Raw genomic sequence first — 23,195 nt, forward strand, 5'->3', positions numbered from 1 at the left:
ACTGCTTGATGTTGCTGAGAGGTGCATCGTCTTTTTAAATCCAAAATCATGAGAAAACACCATGCTCCCTGGACGGGGCTATGGATGCTGGTTTAGGCTGGATCAAATGTCCTGGTTTATAAGGGTTACAATAGATATGGTCATTAAAGTACCCACATTAATCTGAAATACAAAGTCAATATGCCAAGGTTACTTCAGTAAGAACTGAAATAAGGTGCCATAGCTACAGGGACAACTCGCACAGCCCCTGACAATTGCCAGTGGCTAGGCCATACACAGCACTCAGGAAGCCTGCAATGGGAGACAGCAACAGAAGACAGATCAGTAGCCAGGAACTTTGGCAACTGTAATCAATAAAGGATTGAAGCCTGGAATTGAAAGGAAACATTGCCGACAATTTTCACTAGCAAACTGAAACTGAATTGAATCACTGCAGGCCAGAACTGAGATGTGTAAGGAAATTTGCAGAGCTCTGGCTTCATACTAGCTAGAACATGGCCTGGGCTGTGATCTGGAAAAAATAACCAGCTTCTGCAGGTATGGGATGCCTTTTAGACCACATTAAATTTATTTTCTTTACCTTCTTGCACATTTCAGTTTTTATTTTCAATAGGTTCACTTTCAGACATTCTTCCACCTGCCCAGTCTGCTCCTGAGCTGCTGCTTCCTCCGCACACAAGCTGGAAATCTATTTTGAAAAATGTATTTTAACATAAAGTAGTTCACAACAATTATTCTGCACATTTATCTCTCAATACATTAGTTCATCACAGGGTGCAGCTAGAGAACACACGATGATACACATTGCCCTCCCAAATCCCCAGAGCCAAATGCAGCCTGGCTCATGCAATATGCATACCCATTGAAACCCAACAGCGAGAAGTCAATATTACCGTACTGAGAGGAAAGCAGGGAGGAAAACAGCATAGAAACAGTCAAGATATAAAATAAGAAGTACTTGAGACATGGCTGATTCAGCTATCAAAAGTGAAAGCTCAAAATCTGACTGTATTCCAGTTAAGGTGGTTGACAAGACCAGAGAACTAGCACACTTTTTTCCCCTCAACAGAAAAGCAGTATTTTTCTCATACTCACTAGTACTGATGAGATCCCAGATAAAAAAAGCCACAACTGTCTATTATCACTACCCAGGAAACTGATTCTTGCACACTGGACAAGACTCACAAGACAGAACCTGACTAGCTCAAAGCAGTTGAAAGGGGGTTTTGTTTTAGTTCTCAGGATAGTTCATGTTTTAAGAAACAAAAATCTGTTTCATGAAGAGAGGTTTCATTGTGAAAATGTAGCTGCTCAGCTACTTCTCCTACCTCTTCAGAACAGTGCATCTGAAGTTGGGGATCCAGCCGATAATCAAGAGCCGATTCCTGGATTATCACTCGAATTTGGTCCTCGCAGTCTGGAGAGAGACGCTATTAAGCGGAAAAAGTCATTAACCCACTCAATGACCTTTATTTTCATAAATCAATCGCCTTGCATTTTAACCTGTGTATTCTGTAATACTTGTACAGGAGCGTAAAAGCTCATTTACATACTGTCTGTTATGTGCATTGAACACACCACAGGCCCAAGGTTGATTTGTTATTCAATGACTGCTGCTCAGCATAATCCTGCGCAGTTTCTCATTTGCATGCACCAGCTCTACTCACCTGGTCTGCATATTTCAGCTTCAGACATGAGATGACTTGTCCTTCCAACTCTGTATCATCCTTGGCCCTATTCAGGATATTTTGGCAGAATTTTGGTATGTCTGCTTTGCACGCCTTCCTGAGCACTGGATTTAAGCGGTAATCTAACCAGGAAAGATGACAGAACTTCATTAAAATACACATCTCTTCAGATCACAGAACATAACACTCAAATCTGACAGAAATTTCCTGGATGACATTGTACCACCAATGAATTCAATTCGGGGGGAAATAGTGTTTTTTTCACAACAGAATTTTAACTTCAGGAATAAAGTGGATCCAATAGTGCATGCTGACTCTCAAGAACTTGACTGAATGAAGTCAGTGTGTGCATTGACAACCACGAAGGAGAATAAGACAAAGTGAATGTTTTTTCAGCCATGCAGACCATTCAACAGCTCAGACAGAGAAGTTAAGTTCTTTTCAGAAAAGGATACCTGTGTTCTGTGTAATCTGGCGCTTGGTAATCATTTGCTTGCATTTAGGATCCATCACTTCACTGTTCTTGTTTTGTTTCAAACACTGCAACATATTTTTTGAGTCTGCCTCTGGACAAAACCGCTACAAAAAACCCCAAAAACACAAGTTTCAACTCTAAGCACTTGAAAAAAACCACCCAATTATATTCATGGAGGAGAATAACTACCTACCCAACCCAAGAGATATACAGACACACTCTCTAGCCCCAATACCTCCTATTAAAAAGAACAGTGCTACTCTCTAAATTGCCTATGGGCACAAATATCTTCACTTATGGAGTGAGCACTGAGCTATACAGTCTTGACTGGCTTCTAGGCACCAGCTTGTGTTGGCAGTACCAAAAGCCATTTGCCTTTATTTTCTACTCTTAAATTACAGCACACTTGGCATGAAATACCCACCAAATTAGATCTCATACCCAAATACTTTCGATCCCCTTTATTTTAGAAACTAAAAGGGGAATCTTAACTCTACACACATACTGCTGTTCAGCATAAATGCTGTCTGGACAAAGTGAAAGGTAAAGAAGTCATTAGTAATGTTTCGGACAAAGTAAGATGATACAGAGTGAAAAAGCAGAGAACAGCTCACTGATACTCATTTGCCCATTCTTGTCCTGAATTAGTCAAAAATGAGCCATCTTACCCAAAATTCAGACCAAGGTACTTATTCCTTTTGGTAGAAACTAAGTCTGTGGGTGGAAGATAAGGTTGTTGCATTTTCTAATCCTCACCGTTTTGGTGAGATTACAGGTCTTTTTTTAAAAGCATGAGTCTTGTACCGGAAAGTGATAAATTCTCAAGATGTTCTGCTTTGGCCACAATATGGACTCAGGGTATTGCATACAGACCACACATATTAGTGATTCAGGGCTTGCAATTCTAGCTACTATGCAAGAGTGTCTAGTATTCACATTTACTGCTGCTTTCCATGCAATACCAACTTTAAGCCAGCATTTCTAAGTTTTACATGATTTTGCCAGCTCTATCAGTTTGATGAAAGCCTGCATGCACCAGGTCAGCAGTGAACTGAAGATGTCAACTCTTCTCTGTAGTCGTAACTCCTTCACCTTTGCTAAAAGCAAATCCAAATCCAAACAAACTGGACGAAAACTGTATTAGAAGCCTCAGCACAGACTTCCTCGTCAATTCTGATGGCGGATCTCCCTCCTTTGTTGGATGCAGAAGTTAACCTTGCCACGAAAGATGAGGAGACGGCCGAGGTACTTAATTCTTTCTTTGCCTCAGTCTTTAATAGTCAGACTGGTCATCCTCAGGGTTGTCAGGCCCCTGGGCTGGGAAATGGAGCTAGTATGCAGAATTAAGTCCCAGTTGTTAAAGAGGTGGCAGTCACCGATCTGCTCCTTCACCTTGATGTTCACAAGTCCATGGGGCTGGATGGAATCCACACGAGGATAATGAGGGAGCTGGCAGAAGAGCTCGCCAAGCCACTGTCCATCATTTATCAGCAGTCATGGTCAAGTGGGGAGGTCCCAGATGACTGGAAACTAGTGAATGTGACGCCCATCTACAAGAAGGGTTGGAAGGAGGATCTGGGGAACTACAGGCCTGTCAGCCTGACCTCTGTGCTGGGAAAGGTCATGGAGCAGATCATCTTGAATGCCATTATGCAGCACATGCAGGACAACCAGGGGATCAGGCTCAGCCAGCATGGGGTTATGAAAGGGAAGTCCTGCCTCACTAACCTGGTCTCCTTCTATGATAAGGTCACCCGCTTAGTGGATGAGGGGAAGGCTGTGGACGTTGTCTACTTGGACTTCAGTAAGGCCTTTGACACTGTCTCCCACAGCATTCTCCTGGAGAAGCTGGCTGCTCACGGCTTGGACAAGTGCACTCTGTGCTGGGTTAAAAACTAGCTGGATGGCCAAGCCCAGAAAGTCGTGATGAATGGAGCCAAATCCAGTTGGCGGCCAGTCATGAGTGGTGTTCCCCAGGGCTCAGTGTTGGGGCTGGTCCTGTTCAATATCTTCACTGATGATCTGGATGAGGGGATTGAGTGCACCCTCAGTAAGTTTGCAGATGACACCAAGCTGGGTGGAAGTGTCAATCTGCTGGAGGGCAGGAAGGCCCTACAGAGGAACCTGGACAGGCTGGATTGTTGGGCCGGAGTCTTGTTGAATCTTATACCATTGGCTAAGTGCCAGGTCCTGTACTTGGGTCACAACAACCCCATGCAAAGCTACAGGCTTGGGGAGGAGTGGCTGGAGAGCTGCCTGTCGGAAAAGGACCTGGGCATGTTGGTTGATATGAGCTGAACATGAGCCAGCAGTGTGCTCAAGCGGCCAAGAAGGCCAATGGCATCCTGGCTTGTATCAGGAATAGTGTGGCCAGCAGGAACAGGGAGGTGGTAGTGCCCCTGTACTCAGCACTGGTGAGGCCGCACCTCAAGCGCTGTGTGCAGTTTTGAGCCCCCTCACTTCAAGAATAACATTGAGGTGGTGGAGCATGTCCAAAGAAGGGCGGCAAAGTTGGTGAAAGGTCTAGAGAACAAGTCTTATGAGGAGCGGCTGAGGAAGCTGGGGTTGTTTAGCCTGGAGAAGAAGAGGCTGAGGGGAGACCTTATCGCTCTCTACAACTACCTGAAAGGAGGTTGTAGCAAGGCGGGGTCGGTCTCTTCTCCCTAGTAACAAGCAATAGGACAAGAGGAAATGGCCTCAAGCTGTGCCAGGGGAAGTTTAGATAGGATGTTAGGAAAAAATTCTTCACCAAAAGGGTTGTCAGACATTGGAACAGGCTGCTCAGGGAGGTGGTGGAGTCTCCATCCCTGGAGGTATTTAAAAGAAGGGTAGATGTGGTGCTTGAGGATATGGTTTAGTGGTGGACTTGGCAGTGATAGGTTAGCGGTTGGACTTGATGATCTTAAGGGTCTTTTCCAACCTTAACGATTCTATGATTCTATGGTTCATTTGGGAAAAATTCATTAGTGCACAGGTTTTGATAACGTATTTAGAGGAAGTAAAGTTGAAACAGAAAAGCCCTGAAGAAACCTCAGCCTGATTTACAGTTAAGAAACTGATTACTTTGCAAAAAAGTAATCATACCTCTGAAACAACACAGCAGTCTTGTAACAAGCCTTTATGGGAAGCTCAAAACCAACAGAACTCTTATACCCCAATGTCACCCTCTTAAATCAGCCCTCTACCATTACCTTGATCATCTGCTTGCAGACTCTCATGAGCGTGTAGTCCAGTTCTGGGTCCATCATCTCTGTCTCCTGTAGTTTAAACACCTTCTGGTGGCACCGGGTACTCAACTGCTTCTTGATTTCTTTCAGGCATTCAATCATCTACAACACAGTATTATTACAACCACAACAACTTCGATATGATTCTGTTACTTGCTGCCTAAAACACAGAGCTACATGTTCCCCTAACAGCTATCTTCACCTGATTGGTGTAGTTAAGCTCCCTACGCCTAGATTTTATAAAAGTTGTTATCAGTGCTGATTTCCTGGACTTGCTTTAAGCTCATCTTTTCTTAAAGATTTAATGAGACTTACACCAAAACCCCAAACCTCCTCTTGCAGACGTTACACCTAAGAAACCTTTAGCAACATTTGCAGTAAGCAGCTGCTAATAGCTTAAAACTAGCATTACCTGAAGAACAAATTGCTCATGGCATTGCATTCACCCAGTATTAGTGCTTGTGAACCAGTGGGGCAGGGGAGAAACAATGCTCTAAAATACTAATGGAAGATTTCAGTGGTATCAAAATGAAAATCTAACGCTGCACTCACAGGGGCAAAAGTGTTCTTAAAAGGTTTTCTGAAGGGGAAGTACAAATTAAACATAAATTATTAATAAAATCCATTACCTGAGCATTGCCATAGGGCACGTTTTGGCAGTAATTCTTGATGTCACTTTTACAAGCCTCGTACAGTTCTGGTTCAAGTCTGATATCCTCAGTCTGCAGGATAAATTACAACATGAGCTTTTAAGTAGGACTCTAAAGACTATCTTACTTTGTTAATAGATTAACTGGAGCCCTCTACTCAGAAAAAGCAAGCACCTCTCAACTCTCAGGTCAGTTTCCTTGACTTTAAGGGTCTTGGGTGTGAGAAGTGGTGTTAGCAGGAAATCAACTCTGCAAATCCATGCAGCAGATCAGTTGGCTTTTTACACTGAAGAAAGAGTTTTAACCAAATTTTAGAGCTTGCAAGTTGTTTCCACTGCTCCTCCTATAGGGGCATAGACAAATGTCCAAGACAGCCAAAATATTTTGATGTCAAAGCTAAAGGACATATTAATAACCATTGGGTGATCTGGAGAACGTGAATGAAGTTTCCTGCTTTTAGCAATGCCCAGCATTTGAGTACTTCCATACAAAGGAAAGAGTGCTGCATCTTCTGATATGAGCCTACTTAAGGTGAAGCTTTAACACTCAAACAATATCTACTGGACAAAGACCTCACAAATTTATTGCTGCAAGCACTGCAGCAGGAAGCTGAGAGGCAGCCTTGCCTACCAAACAAATACTACTCTTATTTATCCACTGAGCAACTTAGAGCAGCTGGAGTGAAGTTGCTTTATCTGTGCTTCCTTCCTCAGCCTGTAAAATGAAGCTTTTATTCTCTCCTAGAGGACTTTAAGGACATCAGCATGTGTAGCACATTGCTACCTAACACTAAATATAGTAACTTCTAGCTGAAATTCCAATGACCATTTAGCTTGCTTTAGCCTTCAGGAGACTATATTTAAGGCATTAAAGTAGACAATCATTACTTTCACTGTGAAGGGCAATCGAGCCTTGTGTTTTAAGAGTGGAAAAATAAATCAGATACACCCCCAGGGTGGACAAACCAGGAAGCTTTAATTCAAGACCTCACTAGAGGAGTGGGCAGATCAAGAGTTTCACACATTTACCATCTCTAGCTCCTCAACACGCAGCTGTTTGCGGCACTTCAGAGAGACCCTATGCTCCTTGGCATCTTGCAAAGTATCATTGCGCACAGTTGTGCTCAGACAGATCACTACATCCACCCTGCAGAAAAGAAAACAGCTTTTAACTCATACTTTTCGCTTAGACCAGCCAAGATTCTCTGTGGTGATCCAACACCAAACTGACCCCAAGAATTCAAACACAACTTAAAGTCCTTGTGCATCTATGCTTACTTGTAGCCTGGGTACAGTTCCAAGTAGAGTAACTGGATCACAATTAAAACTGAAATCTGATGCTAAGTGGAGTCTAGATCAGCAGGCATGAGGATACTCAAAATCCCACCACACCCCTGCCCAGCAAGACCTCTGCTCTTCGGTCATGTGAGCACTTTAGAAAAGCCTTACTTAATCTCAGAAACAGATGAAGGTGAATACCTACATGGCATTGCAAACAGTCCTTTTGCATTATGGGAAGGGCATTTGTACCATAAAATGCAGAGAGTCTTGCTATCCATGAACAGGATTGACCTTGTGGGTAATTTAGCTTTACATCATTGCAATAGGCCATTAAAAAACCTTTATACTGAAATGAATGAACGAGCTAAAACAAGTGGGATATTTTCCCTTCCCAGATCAGCAACTGGAACAATAGTAGCCTACATCTTAGAAGACAATCAATCTAGCAAGGATATAAAACATCCTGGGACATGCAGTCCAGTAATTGTAATCATTAGCTATTTTCACAGCAAGAAAAATAACGAGGACAGGCTTGCATGCAAGAGTAAAGCAGAAGTAATTTTAAAGGAGGCAAGCAATGCCTCTACCTTAAGCATCTGCAGAATGCAGTCACTAACAGAAAACACAAATCAATCAGCCTTTACAGGAAGTTCAGCATCTTCTGTCCTATCATGAAATATCCTACAACTTTATTACACATTTATACAATCAGATTGCTGTTTGGTCAGGTGCTACATACTTTTTTTTGATGTTGGGGCAAAGTTTTAGTACATCCTCCTTGCAAGCCATTTTAAACTTGTATGAGAACCTAAAATCTTTCATTTGAACCTGGAAGAAAAATGAGGAAAAAACTTTGGTCACCTGGAGGAGAAAAAAAAAGTGATGCCCAAAAAACCACTTGTTGAATCAAATGCTTTTGTCCACAACTTGCTCCCATGTTAGTAAGAGAGATGTTGCACTGCTGAAGCAGCTTGGACCCTATCTACCACGTGCCAGCGAAGGAGGATCTCAAAATAAATCATGTCTATAAGTGACCATTTATGACCAGGCATGCAAGTATAACTGAATTCACGAGCGCACTTTTAAATACAGTGGGAAATCAATCTCAAAGAAGGAGAGCTTTCATAATTAGCTAACTCCTGTCAACATCCTCAACGAACAGAACAAGCTTCCACTGATAGCAGAGAAAAGTGCTGCTTACCAGCTGGAAATGAGTAACTCCAATTGCACATTTTTCATTCATTTCCTTCTGGTGTTTGTTCTGTATTAGACATTCCATCAGGTCCCCAGAATCAATCTGGTTATCTGCAACCTCCTGAAGAAGAGATGAAGGGCTTAAAAATAAACTACTCTTACATGATTTTTATGCTCCTTTAGCCCACTGTGACCAGGAAATAATGGAACTTGCAGTGCCACTCTATTGTGAGCTCACGCTACCATTAACTGATCACCTGAGTGTTGTACAGAACAACTATTTATAAATGCAGATCAGAAAAGAATCATCTCAGGCACATGTACACTTTAGACTCAGGAGAATATACTGCAGAGACTCAGTGCTTACATGAAGTATTACAGCTAGGTGCCTCCGTTGCTATTTAACTACTCAATCCTAGAGCAATGCAAGAAGTTATTTTAGCAATGCTGAGCAGCTGCACAGAGTGGAGTGGCTAGACACACTGCTTGCAGGCAAGGAGAAAATAAAAAGTTTACTTTTTAACACACTGTAAAGAGATTTTTCCAATTACAGGGCAATTTTCTTCTTCAAACTCTAGCTTTTATGCTAGGGCTCTGACAACAGCAGAAGTACTAGATGGAACTATGAATTTTTGGTTTAGGGTGTTGTTTTTTTTAATGAAAGACTTTTGTAACTGCTTATGCCTGATTTTACTTTTGAAGTGTAGCAAGTACACCAAGGACTAATACTAAAAACCTCTAACCCTTCCACACAGTGTTTTTTTCCCTGAAAATATTTACTCTATTAAGGAGTACTCACATGACAGAACGTCTGGATAATGGGCTCACATGCTCTCATCAGCAAGGCTTCAATTTGAATGTCCTGCAGAAAACATGCAATATTTTATTTTCACAGTGAATGGTCAAGAAAAGTGTCGGAAAAAAAACCCTGTGATAAGTTAAACTCAGCTAGGTTTACAAGGTTTTGAAAGATGCAATCTAGACAGCTTTGCCCTTCAGTTCTGGAAACCTGAGGGTTCGTTATTGCCAGCAACGTGGCAAATGCAAGACAAGCCTTCCAGAGCCATGCCTCCACAGAGACCCATTGCTTAGATAATTCAGCTAATCTCCTCTGAACTGGATGCTACAGCACTAGAAATCACCTTACACCTAGGCAGGAGTTAAAGATTAATGATAGTTCTGAGGAAGCTATTTTGTAACCACTGGAAGAAAGCTTTCCCTAGGGCACAATGTGAATGAAGAGATACGGGGAACTGTTTGGGGCAAGATAGTCAAACATACCGCTTCATAAAATAAGTAAAGCTGCTGACCTTACTGAAAAATCTCTAATGATGCACCTGGCAGTAACTTCTTGCAAAATTTTTGGGACAGGGAGGGACATTGCAATACGGTACTTAAAACTGCTTGCAAGCAATACCAAAACAGGAAGTCCTGTGACATATCTTGACTTGTTCTAAAGGTGACTGGGTTACCTGTGCAAATAATGTTAGCTTCAGTACCATAACTGTTTTGAAGCAGGAGAAATGTCATCACCCGCCTAAAATCCTGAACCACTGTTCAATTCTATTCCTTGAGAACCCCACATGAACACTTACATTGCATGGGGTAAAATGGATGGTCTCTGCTTGATTCCAGAGAGCTGCATTTCTGCAGCTGTTCTAACCTCACTTTCTCCACCACTGTCGAAGTGACATGCTTAGACATGCTCAACTCTTCCCTCTATCCCAGGCTAAAAACCCCTCACCTCTGACTCCAGCTCAGTGAGGTTTCCCACTATGTCTCTGCAATCAGACACCAAGTCATCAAGATGGTCCTGAAGGCATTCCAGCTCCTATAAAAACAGACATTTTAGTGTGTGATCCAAGAACCCAGGTTAAAAATTTGGGCCTGAAATATTCCAACACACATAAAACTGCTCTCCTCTTTGTAATGTCCTAACTCTCATTTAATCCCACCCCTCTTCTGGCACTCCCAGAATACATATACATAGTAGTGGTTGAGAAAGTCAGTCTAGGATGTTACCACTTGTTCTCAAAAGCTGCACGACATGTTTTTACTTCTGGAATATCACATATAATTTTCTCTTTGCATGGCTGTAATGAGATGCTAATTACCCAAACTACAACCTATGATAGAAACTTCAAAAAGACAGTGGTGTATGCTCTACTGCATCTGCTGTAGAATGGCCCCTCCCTCACAGCTACGCTTAAGCACAGGAATTTAACATAAACGTACTCTCTGAAACTTTGTGAAGTAGCAGCAGATGTTAGTTCAGTTCTGTATAAACACAGGAAGCATGTCGGCATTTGCCAAATGGAAATCGGATAAAGTTTATGTGGGAAGTGCCAAGCTTGTAATGCAATATTACAAATAAGAGTCAGGGTGGGGTGGGATTGCTTGATTAAAGTCTTTCTTGTTAATGATCCCCTTCCCCCTTCTCATTCCACAACACATTTGAACCTACTGAAGCCATGCAGTAGGTGCAAAGCTTCTTTGTATCCCCTCTGTTTCTCAGTCTAGTGTAGATTGTGTTTCAAAATGCACACGTTTTTAATATATTCTTGGCTATAGAGACAGCTAAAAACAAGATGTCCCTTTAACGCCCTTCTGCCCTTCCCACCCCTCCAGCTTTGCAAATGAAGTAGCAGTGTTACTGTGTACAGTACCTGCCCTGTCTCTGTTTTTTCACTGCACCACTTCCCTAAGTCAATCATGCACTTGTCCTGGAGGGCTGGGTCCAGCTTCACATCCATGGCACGCTGGTGGAGGATTCGCTGGACCTCTGCTCTGCACTCTCGTGATAGCTGCAAAGAGAGCAAAAAGCATTTAGCATATAGGGTCTCTAAATCCATACAATGCAAGCAACTTGCTGTCAGGTGAAGCACAGAGTGACCACAAATGCCATCAGCAACCCCAGAAAGTACAGAACAAGTCCTGTACTGCTCAGCACAAGCCTGCTGGGACCCCCACCAGTGACCCAGACTCCAGAAGAGTTTGGAGCCTAGTCATTTAGTTTGGAGGGAGGCACTTTTCATTCCACTAAAATAGATTTTACATCCTTAAACCTTTACTTTACTTTTAAAGTGAGATGTCAAGGCAGGTCCCTAGATTATCTGTTGCACTGTCCCCTTCATTCAAAGCTACAGTCTGCTTCTGGAGATGTCAAAATAGCTCATGCCCTTAATACCAAAAGAGAAGCCCAGAATGAGGCAATGAAGTCCAGCTGCAATTTCTTCTCAGCAGCCCCCACTGCAGCACATCAAAGCCCAGACTGAGGAAGACACAAACTGTAGAAAATGCAGGGTACTACAGACCTAAAATGCACCTGTCAAAGCTTAGAACTCCATACATTTAAAAATCCAAACCACTGGTGTTACCTAGCACTTTGTGGACAGCACTGGAAAAAAAGTATAGATCTAACCTCTGATGAGTTTACTTTCAAACACTAAATCTCAAAATGACAGCTGCTCCCTTAGTCTACTTTCCAATAGAAAAATACATCTAGAAGCCTTTTCTCTCTCTGATAGATTATTTGCAGGGTGGCTATTGATTTCTTTGGTTAGCACTAATATAAAATGGAATTAAAAAGTCTTAACTCAGTGGACTAAGAAACTGCATTAAAATAAATTATTCCTAAAAGAGAGATGCTTTCAATCAATACTTGACCTCTGCCTCAAAAGACCTTTTAAATCAAGCTGTAGAATTAATGTTTAAGTCAGGCCACTGTGTAAACCCACCAACTCCCAGGGACTGCATACACTACAGTGCCAAAAGAGATGGAACTGAGTACCCAGGGAGTGCCTAGGTAAAGGCGCGAGGGGGCAGCAAACTTGAGAGTAGCTCTGAACCAAACAGATGTGATTATGGTGGATCTCTAGATTGCAGGGCAGCAAGTCAGATCCCTACTGTCTTCTGTAAAGGCAGCATAAGCACATTTGCCTGTACAGTGTGCTCCAAAGAACTGCAAGGGTGCTTTATTCCAGTAGGAAGAATTTAATCGGGTATAATTTTGAAATTGTACTCAAATCAAAACTTAATTAGAAACAGCCTAGGAAAAATGGGCTTAGAACTTTTTTGCATAAAACCAATTTTGCAGCTACAGCAGCTATCTACAAGGAATCACACTCCTCTTTGGAAAGACAAGGGGGAGGGACTTGCACTGCATCTATACAGACACACCTAAGTTACTGTCAGCACAGAGTTCCCCCTGCAGGCAATTGTCACATCTTGATGTGGCTATTTTGCCTTACCAGAACAACATAGACCTTCAAGGCACACTTGAGGAAGAGTTGGACATCCAAAGCAGTCCAAGTGCTACCTATCGTAAATGCTTTTAAGTAGCTTTTACGAGTTCTTGCAGTTTTAACACAGTGTGTCCAACTCCCAGATGTACATGCAACCTTTCTATCACAGATCAAAGAGCAGTAGAAGTTGCACTCTAGCTCTTACCCTCCTTCCTTGCTCCTCTGTGCGGTAGGCATGCCTGTACAAGCAGGAGAAAACAGCCCCTGGAGGCATCAGCTCACTGGTCTCATTCCAGCCATGGGTATGGCAGAGTCGGGAGGCATCTCCCTGACACTTGCGGTAAAGAACTGTATCCAATCTGCAAACAGAAAGAAGTTATCACTAGCACTTCACTCAAGTCTTTACATTTTTCATATTCTGAAATGCTTGAGGCAGAAAAATCTACTTCAAGTTTCATACACCACCGTATCACTTGGCAGTGGTGTCTAACCCACTGAACCAACAGGTGACAAAACACCTGTCACTATATTTGGAATCAAGTCCCTATTCTTGCAAAAATACACTAAGATCTTTAATTCCAGATTAAATCTTCAATGCTTCTTGAAGTGCCTCCCATTCTTTTCTGCAGCATGCCACCCAATGCTGACACATGAGAAAAGAAGTCATCTCCCTGATGTCCTAAAGCAGCAGAAAGGCAGATACATACCATGCTTTGCTTGTATAATACCTTACATGTACTTTGTACTGCTGCCATTTTGAAATGCCAGTTCCATAAAAATCTGAGTTAGATTAATTATTGTCTGCTCTGGATTTGTGCAAACTGAAGACTCAACATTCCTTGCTTTTTGCATACAAGAAAACTGCAGATGCAGATCTCTTAAGATGACATCTAATTACATTAAAGCTAAGTGAGATATTGCCAGCTTTCCAAAATGGAAGCTTCAGATTTCTACAACACTTTAGAAGGCAAACATCAAGTGAGATCAGTGAACACAATTATATAGATAAAGACAAGAAGTAGTAAGAAAACCACTTCTACTCCGTGTGTCTGTGCTAGATGCACAGTTAATACATCAGTTTTTATAAGCCAGTTCTAGGAGGCAGTGGTTAAACAAGAAAGATGAGCTAAAGTTGCCTATACTGCAATATGAATTAGAATTATCTTTACTCCCAGAAAAATGCAAATACTCAGTCTTCCTTCTTCCAATCACTTAAGTTTGGCTCAAGCAATGAATTACCTGCTGGAAACATAGCAGAGGCAGGAAAACCATTAATGAGGGGAAACAGGAAGAGGAGAAAAAAACAACCTAGAGTATTCTTGTCTGCCTATGGAGACAGTTATCAAGATGACTAAATAAACAGCCACTAAGCCCTGTACTCTTTGGCCCTTGAAGCCCTGTATATTTTAAAAGCAGAAGGTTCACAGAGCATGTCAGCTTTTAATTACTAGCAATGCTGCCCATAGATACAGCTGTAAGTCAGATTTGTTTTCTTGGATTTGAATACCCTTTGCAGTAACCAAAGCTCATGACTTCTTGCCTTATACTCTTTGTGGTCACTGAAAACAATTATTCCATTTCTTGAAGTAAACCCATTTGATGTACTCTACTTCCTCACCTCTCAATCTTCTCCAGAAGCAAAACCACTTATTCTTTCCTCAATGGTCATGTTTATCAAATTTATACTCCCCTCATCTTAACATACAGACAGAGGGGCTCTGTATGTATTTAAAACAAAACACTCATCTTTAGATGAGAAAGTTGGAAAAGCAGTGCTCCAAAGGGACTTACATCTGCTCTACAGGCTGTAATTCACACCCAGAGAATATGAAAAAAGGCAGAAATGGAAGCAGGGAGCCTCTCACAGTGTCTCTTTGTAGCTTTTTTAATAGCTTGGTTTTCTTAACTCCCATATTGAAGGACTCCGAGCAGACAAAACAGGCGACCACCTGCACAGAAAGTGACCTTCAATATGGCCAGAGGGACAACTCCTAATTAAGATACATTGAATTTCAGAGCTCAAATGTGAGATGCTTTTTAGGGTTGCATTATTTCTAAGCAAGTACCTGATCTAAGTGGGCACCACTCTTACTTGTTTTAAGCAGCTTTTTGCCTCTACTGTTTTAGACAGGCATTAATGCCCTACAGACCTGGCATGTTTAAAGTCCTCTTTTGGGCAAGCATAAGCTATACTGTTTTACAAGGAACTTCTAATGCATACAAACACTAAATACAAGTATCAAGTGAGCATAAATCTTGGTTTACAGTACGCACTTCCAATCACGAGATATAAAATACTGCAGCTCCAAGAGCCTGTGCTCACAGTCCTCTACCATCTTCTCAGTATACAAGTGCTCCATCAGGCAAGAAAGAATCCTGCAAACAGAAGAAAAAAGTTAGGCAACAGACTTATAATCATGCTGAGTTTCCTTCTAACAGTTGGTGCTGCCAAATCAGTCCTTCCAACGAACTGTAGATAAGACATTGAGATACAGTGAAGATCTTCCTCTTCCCTCAAAAAGATTACATCTAAAACAACTGTATACCACATTTGCACCCTCTTAAAATCCATTTAGTTGTCTCAGAAAGTCTGAGATACAAAAAAACATACAGAATATTTTATATAAAATCAGACTCAGGAGATAATATATATCAGACCTGAGGATAAAGGAGACATTTGTCTTCACAATATGGGTTTGCTTAACTGGCCTTTCAAGGCTTGCTACTTTTCTTTATGATATTGCTAAAGACTTAAGTAAGAGAAATTAGCACAGCAAGTGTCACAAAGTTAATCTAAGAGCCCAGGATAGCTACGTCCTTCGTGAGTGCTAAACCAGCCCTGTTATAAAAATACTAGCCTGCTTATAGGGCAAAAATGAAGACAGAGCCCAGTTGACATCTCCAACCAAGTATAAATTGCTACTTTGGAGTCCATCATTTCTCGACAGATTTTAGTATCTATACTGGTCAGCTGCACAACCTGCATGGATGCCCAACAGAAACAAAAGCCAGTTGTAACTAAGAGACACCTACATCGGGTCTCCAGACCGTATGTGCTTGCAGGCAGTCTGTATCACCGATTCACAGGCCTCATTCAACGCTCGGTCAATGCGGTAATCTGCACCGGGGTCAGTTTCTTGAATCAGTGTTTGAAGCTGGAAGAAAAGTTGTGGACAGGAAAACAAATTATAACAGTCAAAACGAAAGCACTTGCAACCTCTCAGCACTGAAATTCTATGCCAATAAAACCACTACCAGGAATGACCTCTGCCCTACAGTTGCTTATTTTAAGTGCTTGTGCTGCCAACTCAATTACCAGACAAGGGAGTCCAACACTGCTGAAGCCTAATTATCCTTATGAAGCAGACCAGCAACAATGGATGAGACCAGTCACACACTGCAGGTCAACTGTAAACTTGGACCAGTTATATAATACTTTACAAACCAGAAATGGTAAAGTTTCAATATTGTATTTTTGATCCACCCTCATTCCATAAGGCTAACAATACCAAACATGCAAATTTGTCACAATTCCATGAAGACTACTGTCCTAAACTGAAAACTAAATCAATGTTTAAAGACCAGTTACCTAGCTACAAACAAAGCTTAAAAACCATTTTTGAATTGCCTGGGGAAGACACAAAAGTTTCACTGAAACACAGGATAAAGTGTCCTGTTCTGTTGGCCCATGAAATATCATTTCCTCAAGTATGCCTGCTCATTGTTTTGGAAGCCAGTAACCACAATTTGGTCAATAGTGCACAATTTATTATTTGTACTGTATTGTTTTTCCCTTCATATCTATATATACGTACACATATGTATACATGTACATATATACACACTTGCATATAGATATATGTAGATAGACATGAAGGGAATTTCAGTAAATCTCAATCTCACTTAATCTACTGTTTTGGGGCCAATCTACTGCTTTCTGAGCCATCACTCAGCACCGGATCCCCATGCCCCACTTCATTTCCCACCATGCCGTGAATTCCCAAAGACTGACATAGGGCAGACCAGTATCATCATTAGACAGGCAAACATTTTTTTGGAGCAAAAAAACAACAGAGCTTGCTTAGAAGGTAGCTGCGCACTGACATCAAATGGTCTATGCTGTTAACATCTTGACATTTACTTAATGATTTTTGTTACTGGCCCCAGCCCAACTAAATCAAAAGCACAGTTAAAATTTTATCCTCCATCTTTCGAAATCTGCACCTAAACACTATCCAGAAAACTTTCAGGGCAAAGCCTAACATCACAAAACACAGAAAAGAAAAAAGCATCAGAGAACTGGAAAAAAAAAAATAAGCTAGCACTATTTATCCAATAGGAAACTTGCAATCAAGGGGACAGACCACAGACTGCCTGGGAGGAACACAGGATTTCCTGCAGCTTGCTCCTGGCCAAAGTTAATTAGGCCCAGCCTCAGTTTCTAAGGGATGCAGGCAGCTTGGAAGAGTGCTGCCTAGCAGGCACAAGCTGTTGGTTCAAGAATTCTTGGGATATTTTCACTAAAAAGTAATAATAAAAAAAGAAGCATTTTATACAACTCTGAGGTCAAACAGAAGCCAATACAGAATAGGAGCTGCATCTTAATCAGCAGAATTGAGAAATGCTTCATCCTTCACAAACTTCCTAAGAGTCAGAAGTGCAAGGAGGAAAAGAATATGGTTGTTCTGCTGGCATGCACACACACTCAGAGCCTACGTGGACAGGCAATACTCTGCACGTAAAGTGCTGGGCTCACTTCATGTCAGATGTTTACATATAAATATGGATCAAGTATGATTACTGAAATTACTCCCTCAAGGACAAATAGGTGAATAAAACCTCAAACCTTGCCTTTTTTTTTTTTACATACAGATTAAATAAACTAGTCAGAGTATTACAGGATTCTTCCTCAGGTCTCAGCTTAAGTGGGTTTTTGTGGTGCTATCAAGTGAAAGAGGCCAAAGCGCACTGAGTATGACAGTTCAGAGGCACCACATTGCCTCCTAGTCTCTCTGCCCTGTTTTGGGCACTACTGCAGAATTCCCAGTCCCGATTCTCAACCACGTGCAAGATGTGCAGCAGCAAGCCACCTGCCCTGACTGCAGGGGCAAGGGGCTAATTTGGCATCAGCAATAAAAGTGAAGGTTTTATAGCATCTTCCTTCCTCCCACAACAAATCCTTATAGCTGAAAAGCAGCTGGATAACCCTTATAATCTGCTGAACTCTTATCTTGATAGGGAACTAAATTAACAATTCACCATTGGTTTATTAGCTGTATTAGAAATTTAAAGCAGAAATATCTGCCCTTTTAGCAAGGATTATAGTTTTACCTGCTCAAGGGACTGAACAGAAAAAAACAAAGATAAGACCAGAGCAACATGAAGTACCATATCTGAGGAACAGTTTCCCAGCACCTATAATACGAAATATTGCTTTCATTGAGCAACACCACAGCTTCCAGACACTGCTGGTACAGCTGCAGATCTTTTAAGGGCTGATGCTCACAATTAAGGGACACATATCTGCTGTCTGATGACCTTCAGCATCACAAACCCACTCTTCCTACACACAGGATCTCCATCTTTGAAGGATAACATTACAATAATATTTGCAGAAGACCATTTAATGACTGGAACATACCCAAGCTGTATATGCTTCCCCAAAGGGAACAGAGGCTTGCTTTACACAGGAAGACATGCTCCTGAAGTAGTATCTCATTCCAGTGGTTTTTTTTTTTTTCCTTAAAATGCATGCCCCTACAGAAGTACATTAATAGTATAAATAACAGAACCCCTATCCTTTGCTTCAGAACAGGCAGAGCACTCTGATATGGCAATGCCAAACTGCAAACAGTCTTTAAAGAGGGCACATTGCTGGAGTGTACCTGTGATATGCCAGAGTAAGGAAGGAACTTAAGCCTACAGTTAGGCAAGATAAAGCTGACTAAACACCCAGGAGGTTTTTTTGAACTTAGGCTGAACCATTTATGTTACACAGAAAGGCATCGTTCCTCTAGCATTTACAGAACTTGGGCACTTTGGCAAGTTCACTGATCAAGACCAAGACAAAAAACCACACAGCTCTCAGACGTTTTGTGTCTAGGCATGCCTCTTGCACAACAGCATGGTTAATCACAAGCACAGACTCTCATATGCAAGGTCATTCTGGCTGAGATGTCACAAGAAATGAAACCCCTCAGATCAAGAAATCAGGGTTTGAGAACACATTTCATCGACACTTTTAAACACAAAGAATCACTCTCATTCCTCCTGCAGGAAATAGTACAAGCAGATGCTCTTGCAGGAAAGTAAAGCCATGAAGGTTCTTCGGTTTTGTTTTATTGTTCTGGGATTCTTCGTGTTGTTTTTGGCAGACAGGCAAATATCCTCCTTCCATGAGGCAAGCAGAATCAGAGCAAACCTTGACAGACAGGACGGGAAGTAAAGAGAGATCCAAATTAGGTGTTTCCTGTTCCAATTTCCTCAAGCAAACTGTCTAGGCAAGTGCATCTGAAGAATTTCAGGACTAGTCCTACTGCTTTAAGCTAGCCAAGAAATTGGAGTGCTGTATTGGTGTTACCTACTGATGCTACTAAAAGCACAGGGACACAAGTTTTTGACTCCACACAGAAAAGACGACATCTGGAGATGGGCCCAAAGCTCTGCAGCTAGCTCTGCTTGGACAACCCCATAGCAACAATGCCATCTTCCTCTGTTTCCACAGGCAGTAGAGATGCCACAGACCAGTAGTTCCACCATCAACAGCCGCATCAAAGTTCAATCCAAGAGCATCAGCACCATATTCCTAAAGTATGAACAGCCCAAGAACATCAGAAAGCAAGGACCAACAGCAGCCAGCTTTGGTCTAGCTGGACTTTGGCTGAAGCACTGTGGACCAAACAGTAGCCAGGAAGCAAGCACACAGGAGATGGCTGAAGCAGACATCCTATCTGCACATGAGGAGCCACTGATCAGAGGTACAAAGTGATAGGACATCTCACCAATTACATTGTAGACAAAAAACCCCACACCAAACCAAAACAGTCCATGCTTTTTGATGCAGTCTGCTTATTAGATTTTTGAAACCCCGACACAGGTCAGACTTTCCCCCATGAATGAATTTACCAAAGCAGCACTTCTGAGACCATCCACATGTCTCAAAAACTGAAGATGGCAATGAAGAAGTTAAGAAATGAGCTTCAGAAAACCATCAGTGGCTCAGCAGAAGCATGTGTCAAAGGAGCTCTCTAGGTATCCAAAGGAAATTAACTAGATCCAGCTACTATAAAGGGATGGACCTCTAACTTGCCTTCTCTGCAGCCTGTCATATGGGCCAATCTCATATGACAGTCTCTTGCACAAGCTGCATGGTACCTAGAAGGGTTTCAGGCAATATTCTCCTCCTTACAAATACAATTTACCTATCATAGAAGGTAAAAGCAAGCAGCTCATTCTAACACAATAAAATCGAACTAGAACAAAACCAGTGACAGCTGAGACAACCATTACCATTCACATATAAAAATATCAACAAGTGATTTACCACCTCAGAAATCATAAGCAGCTACATAATAGCATCATGCCAGTCCTCAGGAACACAGAGCACTGGAATGTTCATCCTATTCTTGCACTCATCTATTTCCTCTTGCCCATAAAAATATGGACAAACTAATTGTATTTTATAAAATCAACACTTAATTTGCTCCTGCTGTCTTTTGCACAGAGAACAGAACACAGGTCATTCAACTTGAAGGGGAGTCATGGACAAGCCTTGCTGTTGCATCAGCTTACTGTACAAAAATAAAGCAGAAGCTTAAGTATAAGAGAAGTGGAAAAAAAAAACCCTATAGATTTCTACAGACATTCTTTTTCCCCAAAAGTCTGAAATCTCATATCACTTGGGGGTTCCCTGCCTTGATTTATGATTGTTCTGAACAGGTACTTCATGATCAGGAAGTTGAACTGATCTTCTGACAGTTTGCAAATAATCAAGTTCTGAGGCAGCAAGTTCCATTTCATATTTAAATAGAAACAAGTATTCAGTTTTTCACACTAGTGTTGCAAAGCATAAGTCATGCGCTACAGCTTACCGCAGAAATGACTCAAACTGTACAGCTGCTGCACCAATACACCTGGTATTTATGCAGAAATAAGCTTCAGCACAAAAGCATCCTATCCCTTACAAAAATTTGACAGATATTCATCTATCTTTGCTAACATACACAAATGGCCAACATTTTGGCTCAGGCTTTAAGCTACCTTTACACAGAAAACAGACTGCAGTGGGTCTGTGTATGCTTTTGACCTTTGCAATGTATCTCCCCAGATTCCCACCTCTGCACTAACACTCCCTAGCCATTTTTAGCATTGATGCCGCTTTTCCAGGTTCATGGGTCATTAAAAGCAGGTATTAAGTACAAAAATTTAATATTACATTAAAAAGCACTAATGAGTTTGAACAAATATTAAACAATTGTTTTCAATTTAAAGAGATTACAAACAGGATGCATCTGGGCCAAAATGGAGTTTAAAAAAGGCAAAAGAATCATCCTGTTTTAAAGAGGTAATTTGGAGAAGAACGACATTTTCTTCAGTGGCTGCAACTACAACGATGTGCAGCAGTTTGTTGTACCTACCTGCCCCATAAGTTCCATTTCTATCATTAAAGCTGAATGAAATAGCAAAAACAAAACTGAATGGAAAGGTGCTTTGAGAAGATTTAGTGCATTTCCGATGACAGGGCATAGGAAGAGAAGGAAAGGGAATGTTTTAACACTGAAAAAAAACCCCACAGTTTCCCTACATCTTGCACCCAGGAGAGAATTCCATGATTTGAGAGCTGCTGGAGAAGAGCTACTAGAGATCCAAGTACAAGATCCAGAGCAAAACAATCTAAAATGTATTTTTTGACAGGAACACACCACATTACTAATGTGCTGCTAGATACCAAGTTACACCTCATGCCATGACAATTACACAGCTGCCTCCAGCATTCATTGGTACCCAGCAGAGCCAGACTGCCTGCAGAAGAATCTCCATCATAAGGCAAAACTTGAACTGACAAGTCAGTGCTTCTACCAACTGAGCAACCTGGAAGCGAAGTGATTAAAAAAGCATCTTACTGCCTGCTGACAATTCAGCCCGACGTTTCCCTTTTCGCCCCGTACTACTTTCATCAGGCAATGCAGGGTGCGACCTTTCCGATGCAGGCCTGAGCAGTGGTGTTCGATCTCTCCTCGGCAGCTCAGGATGATTTCTGGGCTCAGTGAGAAGTCTTCCATTAGCATGCGCCGGTAATCCAACATTTCACCCTGGCACTCGCTGCTCACTTGTCGACCTAAGCCAAGAGAAGATCATGTGATTTAGCATTAATGCTTAGCAGAGCCCTACTTGACCTATGCTACCATCACGTTGGAAGAACAGGGATGATGACCACACACTGGACAACACTATGTTGCAACAAATGTGCTAGACTAGACATGCTGGTGATTAAATCAGTTGTAATGGTAGCTCCCAGCATTTAATTGAACCTGTAAAATAGCCAGTCTATAGATTCAATGCATGGATTTGAAAAAAAAAAAGGATTCCTGACATAATAGCAGAATCTTATTTTGGATTTAACATTCTAGGAGGTGCTTTAGAAGAACAGCTGAAAGTGCTCAGTGATCTAAAGCTCTGTGGTACAGGCCAGCTCTTCCCTGCAAGCTCAAGGGCACGTTTTATCACTGTAGGAAGAAAAATCACCGTTGGTATTTTACCAGCTTGATATGTAATTGGGGGAGGAATTTTTCCAGACAGCAGGTTAAACAGTATCTGAGGAAGAGGTTTTCTAGAGCAATAGCACATACTTGATCAGGCAGCCAAAACACAGAACAGAATGTTACCAAGAGTATGTATGTAGTGTCTAATAAACTGCAGTTGCACAGAAATCTAACTTTAGTCAATGCTTAGATCTGCTATAAGCTTTCCTACAGACCTCATGTAGACAGTTTGTTGGTTTTGGGTTTTTTAAATCAAAAGGAACATGTCTTTTTTAGTATGCCATCCCCCGGCCCCCATACCTATTCATACGTATACAACGCCCCACGCAACGGAGGTCCTATACTCCCAACAAGGGCTCGCACACATTATAATACAGACACATGGAGGTGTGTGGAATTAGTGTTCCTCCTGGGCTATGCTTCATGCATAAGCCACACACTGCAGAACCTGTTCCACTGTAAAAGTGGAAGTTAATAACTGAATTGCAGTTTTCTGCATGTAATTCAGGAAAGCACCTGCCCTACTGCAGGGAGAAAGAAAAAGACCCACAACTTCCCCACAAACCATTTCCACATTGATCACAAGCAATGAATTATTCAAACTCAAAGGCACAGACTGCTTATGGTGTTATGGCAGCCTTTCCCTCCCATGCCAGGGGCATTGCAGCATGCAGCC

At 41.7% G+C, this 23,195-nt stretch overlaps 1 protein-coding gene across 1 annotated transcript in view; it reads right to left on the bottom strand.

Annotated features, from left to right (window-relative positions):
* Positions 1 to 23,195, bottom strand: part of GLG1 (golgi glycoprotein 1) — an 89,888-nt gene that overhangs the window by 7,907 nt on the left and 58,786 nt on the right. The window contains exons 8-23 of the mRNA XM_064459246.1: positions 21,881 to 22,095; positions 15,792 to 15,913; positions 15,033 to 15,134; positions 12,964 to 13,117; positions 11,181 to 11,318; positions 10,259 to 10,345; positions 9,314 to 9,376; positions 8,522 to 8,635; positions 8,060 to 8,148; positions 7,069 to 7,186; positions 6,020 to 6,112; positions 5,355 to 5,492; positions 2,144 to 2,267; positions 1,668 to 1,810; positions 1,329 to 1,430; positions 581 to 688 (exon numbers count right to left, since the gene is read on the bottom strand). Coding sequence (XP_064315316.1) covers positions 581 to 688; positions 1,329 to 1,430; positions 1,668 to 1,810; positions 2,144 to 2,267; positions 5,355 to 5,492; positions 6,020 to 6,112; positions 7,069 to 7,186; positions 8,060 to 8,148; positions 8,522 to 8,635; positions 9,314 to 9,376; positions 10,259 to 10,345; positions 11,181 to 11,318; positions 12,964 to 13,117; positions 15,033 to 15,134; positions 15,792 to 15,913; positions 21,881 to 22,095 — 1,910 coding nt within the window. The remainder of the gene's footprint in view (positions 1 to 580; positions 689 to 1,328; positions 1,431 to 1,667; positions 1,811 to 2,143; positions 2,268 to 5,354; positions 5,493 to 6,019; positions 6,113 to 7,068; positions 7,187 to 8,059; positions 8,149 to 8,521; positions 8,636 to 9,313; positions 9,377 to 10,258; positions 10,346 to 11,180; positions 11,319 to 12,963; positions 13,118 to 15,032; positions 15,135 to 15,791; positions 15,914 to 21,880; positions 22,096 to 23,195) is intronic.

Source organism: Phalacrocorax carbo, chromosome 8, assembly GCF_963921805.1.
Source record: "Phalacrocorax carbo chromosome 8, bPhaCar2.1, whole genome shotgun sequence".
Lineage (NCBI taxonomy): Eukaryota > Metazoa > Chordata > Aves > Suliformes > Phalacrocoracidae > Phalacrocorax > Phalacrocorax carbo.